This window comes from Oratosquilla oratoria, chromosome 4 (assembly GCF_046742065.1).
Source record: "Oratosquilla oratoria isolate Oo_2021 chromosome 4, ASM4674206v1, whole genome shotgun sequence".
NCBI classification, from domain to species: domain Eukaryota; kingdom Metazoa; phylum Arthropoda; class Malacostraca; order Stomatopoda; family Squillidae; genus Oratosquilla; species Oratosquilla oratoria.
The window spans coordinates 81156686-81161536 of NC_134780.1; the positions used below are offsets into that span (position 1 = coordinate 81156686).

General features: G+C 43.1%; 1 protein-coding gene across 1 annotated transcript; it reads right to left on the reverse strand.

Annotated features, from left to right (window-relative positions):
* Positions 1–1675: 1675 nt before the first annotated feature.
* On the reverse strand, positions 1676–4569 carry LOC143024969 (glycosyl hydrolase family 19 domain-containing protein HI_1415-like). The gene is made up of 2 exons (XM_076184505.1): positions 4255–4569; positions 1676–3233 (listed from the first exon to the last, which is right to left on the reverse strand). The coding sequence occupies exon 2, from the start codon at positions 3170–3172 to the stop codon at positions 2528–2530; it is 645 nt and encodes a 214-aa protein (XP_076040620.1). The 5' UTR covers positions 3173–3233; positions 4255–4569; the 3' UTR covers positions 1676–2527.
* Positions 4570–4851: the final 282 nt, after the last annotated feature.

Genomic DNA, 4851 nt, shown 5'->3' on the forward strand with positions numbered 1-4851 from the left:
TGTGTTATCCACCGGAACACCAACGACCACCTGATGGATTGGGATAACGCAGAGCTTCTGTTTAGTGAACCAGAGAGGGTGAGGAGAAAATGCCTCGAAGCGGCCGCCATTCTAAGCTCCAAACCATTGAGCAGAACAGAGGCATGTTTAACATCGCCCCTCCTATCATCCATCTGTTACCCGCATTAAATAAATGTATGAAATGTCCCCCTTAGTCCACTTCAACAAAATGTCCGAAATGTCCTTCTTTGTCTCCACCAAGTCCCACCCGTCCCCCTCCTCCCCCCTCCCCCTCCACCTACCACCCACCCCTCCCTGATAACCTCTCCCAGTTCCTTCCCCGTTGGCTTATATGTGCTCAGAGTGTGTGTCATGTCTGTACTTGAAAAAGCTGTAACAAGCGAAACGTAGTACCAATAAAGGTTTCGGTCTCACAAGGTGTTTATTCTCACAGTCTTGTCGGCTTTTGCCATTGTGATTCAACGTTTTGTATATTATGACACTGAAATCTAGCCCCATCACACACACACACACTTATATATATTTGGTGTGTACACGTGCTGTTGTACTTTTAGTCCACAGCAATTGAAACCACAGCAGTTGTTAAATATGGGGAACCGGAGGAGGTTGTTTAGTTCGTAACAACAACAATGGTATGACCTTGCTCAGGTCACAATCCTCAGGGAGAATGAGCCTCATAAAAGATGGGGGGGGAGGGCCTGCGGTCGCGACGTTGAACCCAATCCTCATCACAGACGGTTTTTATCCAGATCCTGCAACTCGTATCTCTGACAACCTTCAAATCAGTGGTGTGTTGATATAATGATAACTGTTGCCTTGAATTTCGCTCGGGGGGAAACCGGCAGCCCTGCAGTAGTTAGTAAGCAGGGGGATCATGTGCCTCTCCCAAAGATCTTGCCAGGATGGAAATTTGGATTCTTGTCTTTATTTATTTATCTATTTATGTTATTCATTTTAATTTTATTTTATTTTATTTTATTTCATTTCTTTATTTATTGTGAGACAGTTTTTATGGAGTCATTGGTTGACGGAGGTGGAGGGGTTGAGGGGTTTTTGAAAATGGGTGGTAGGGAGATGATTCTCTTTGACGTCCCTCTCGTAGGGTCACTGACAATAGGTACCCGTCCTTGATTCTGACAAGAGTCAGAAAGAAACAAAGAATGGCCATCGCTTACCCATTTTAGAGTCAATTGGCCAAAGGTTATGGTCACTCCTTGGGGCTCATAGAGAACGTAAGGTTTGTTATCAAAGAAAACGAAATTGTTGTTCGAGTAAAACTAAATGTTGAATAATAGTACGAACATAAACAACAACAATATTTGATATATTCCGAAAACAATAGAAACACTCATTCAAAAAATTATAATCAGGGTGGCAAGAAATCACAAAAAAAATAATAAATAAAATAAAATAATAATAATAATACAATGTTGTCCGCAAGTTAATTCTATTTCAGAGTAAGGAATGGGAAACGTGAAATCCTCATTGCTTGCAGATCCTCAGCTGATGAAAAAATATTCCTCGTTTCGAAAAAATTACCTCTTCTTGCTAGTTTAAGCATATGGACATATCAGAATAGAATACATTATGTTCCTGTCAGTTAATATAATGATTAAGACATTGTCGTTTTTCAGGATATCATCGACAAAACGTATTCACATTCAGATTAATTTATTTCAGTATAAAATAATTTTACAAACAAATCAAGCCAATAACCTGTACAAATGAATTAAACAGCAAGTACAAAGAGTATAGACTGAGTCATATTTAAAAATATATCCTAAGGACAAATCCAAAAATCCTAATTAGGGGCTTATGTCATATCATATTCTGTCAGAATGCATGGTTGTAGATGTTTCATTCTATGGAGATGGAAGGAATGCATGACACAAATTTTGTAGTAAAGATCGAGGTAGAATGTCTATTTTTCAAGAGTAACTTCCTAGAATTAACTTTGATCTTCCAAATGATTGGTCTGTCTTCCTTTGTTTTGATTTTGTTTAGAAAATCTCATCTGGGAACAATGGTAGTCTCTGGTGAGATTTTTGTTCCTTCGTATGTCATTGTTCCTGTATTGCTTTCTCAATCGAAAAAATATACGCATTGATCTCAACAACCCTTCCCACTCCCACGACGTGGGAAGTGAGAAACCCACTGTCACTTGCGGCAAACCGCTGTTTTTTATAGGCCGATGTGTGGGTCGCCTCCCCGTTTGGCCAGGGGCTGACGGGAACCAACTCGAAAAGCGCGAACAGTACATATATATCATTAAAATGCTAAGATTAATATAACGTGGTTTGATTAACCATATATTCTATTTTGTGTGCTGATTTCTTTTATATAAAGGTAGTAAACTTACAAGCCAGTTTTTCACAAAAATGGATTTTTATGACTGCCTCTATTATTCTTATTCTAGGTAGGTGCCTTTGCACGTGCACACCCACACTTTTCATTTACTTTACTATTACGAGTACCGTTACATGCACTTACATAGATTATGTGGTTGTTACTCCCGAACACCTAGAACAGACTTGGCGTTCTGGAGACGATTCTTTCTATCCTGAAGACCATTTTTTCCTCCGTTAATGACCTTTGTCGCTCCATCGACGTCATTCTTTCTAGCGAACTCGTTGAGGTTGTTCTCTTTCCAGAACCACGCGGACGCCTTTGCGCTGAGCGCCGGGTCAGTGGCGACCTTGTCTGGATTAGTAAGTAGCTCTGGGCCGGCCTCTTTGGCAAAGGCACTGTAGTTGTTCTTCCCGGTAACTTGCAGCCAACCTCGACCCCGGTACTTGAACCCGTCTCCAGAAGCCTCGTCGCCGTTGCCCATTCGGCAGCGGTAGACACGGTTGCCAATTTTTTCCGGTTTCCTGTGGTAGTCCTCGACCTTGACTCCATCCTTGAAGTGACGGGGAAACACCTGTTTGAGTCTGTCACCACTGTAGTTCAGGTTTTCCCTGGGGCGCATCAGTCCTTGGCTCTCATGCCCCATATGCGCCAGGAAATGGGCTTGCTCCAGCGGAGACTTGATGTCATAGTCACACATGGCTCTGTTGATGTGGGGGAGGTTCTTCTCAATGACGTCCGCTTTGGTCCCCTTCATGATGGCGCCGAGCTGTTGAGAAGTAAGGTTGTTGCATTGCCGACTCATGGTTTTTGTGGTTCTTCCTAAAGTTCACAGTCGAGTTAATTTCAAGGTGGTTCCTCGGAGTCTGAAACCAGAGACAAAAAGAGTCAGCTAACAAATAACCTATTACTCACGGTAAAACCTTTGGCCGCCCTCAACAGGTCTACTCCTTTATCCTCTACATCCGCACCACTGCATGGCGCCTTTCTCTCAACCCTGCCATATACGTTGCAGAAAGCCGTGAAAGCCCAAACGACATCCTCACCCTGTGTCAAAAACTCTTACTACTGATACTTGATCAGTGCACACATTTCCACTCCTAAATAGCCACTTGGCTCTTCTCCAGTTTCTCTCTCCAAAAGGTCTCCTGTCGGCATTCTCCTTCTTTGTAATCCTTTATAATCTAATTCTCTGGATTAACTCACTCCTATGCACCCTACTTACTCCACTTCAGAGACTGATCCCTCTAAAAATACTAAATTCATATTTGTCCCGTTTCCCATTCTTAAAAAAAAAAAAAAAAAAAAAATCATCCATGAAGTGGGAAGCGAGATTCCGGGAATCGAACTCACGACCACCTGCTCATGAGCTCGACACGGTATCCACTAGGCTACCGCGCGCCCCACTTTTCCAACATATACCAGATCTGTGGACACTGTCCTCTAGTCTACTGGTACGTTTTACTCCCGTAGACACACATTAAGGAAAAAAAAAATAATATCAAATATAAATAATATAAACCTTGTGTTGATACTGTAGTATCACCAGTGTTAACCGTCTTCGTCTGCAACTATTGTTATTATGGGGCATGTGATACACTACAATTATAACTACAACTTCCTAAAGAGCTTTCCTCCGGGGGCACCTGTTGCGCCGATCAAAATCGCATGTTGCCAACCAGAACAAAATTAGCAGAGCGCCATAATGCCCACACTGTGGCGCCCTGCCCCTAGCGTGGAGGTTCCACAGAGGTGAATGAAATAGTCTGGCGCCAGAACGAATAGTCTGGTGCCAGCACGAATAGTCTGGTGCCAGCAAGAATAGTCTGGTGCCAGCTGGAATAAAGGACAAAAAAAGTGCCACCTGGTAGGGAACTGTCGTCTTACCTCTGCTCGAAGCTGTGCCTGACACTGATGGATGAGTTCGATGCTCTGTGGTGCCTGAAGGCCTGCGCCCTGCTTAAGTACACTCCCTTACTGCTCTTTCGTGAACGTTTTATGTACGTTTTGGCACGGCCTGGGACGGGCTTCCCGACCTCAGTGACGTTCTTTGACGCTGCGTACTCGGAAGTCACGCAGACAAGAGTGCCTCATGGTGAGGCCAGTTTTCTCTGTCCGAAAGGAATCTGCTCTGATGGTACGAAAAGAAGTATGAGCAAAGGATGAAAATGCTGCACTGAGCCAAGTTTATCGCTTCGAGCAACCGCAGCGCCAGTCTCGGTTTCAATACACAAAGATCAGCCTACGAACGTGTTGGTACGTGTCCCTTTCGTAGGACGGGGTTTTCCAACCGATGATGTCATATCACGTGTGTTTTCATGAGATTTTTCTCACGACAGTAAACAATGACAGTCCAGAAATCATTTGTTAGAGTGCTTAAGATTTGTAAAAGCATTTTGTGTCTCAACCACGGGGACAAGTATTTTATTAATTTGCCCTTAAAATGGATGGTGAAAAAGTCACAATTGTTTGCAAAACTGGTGA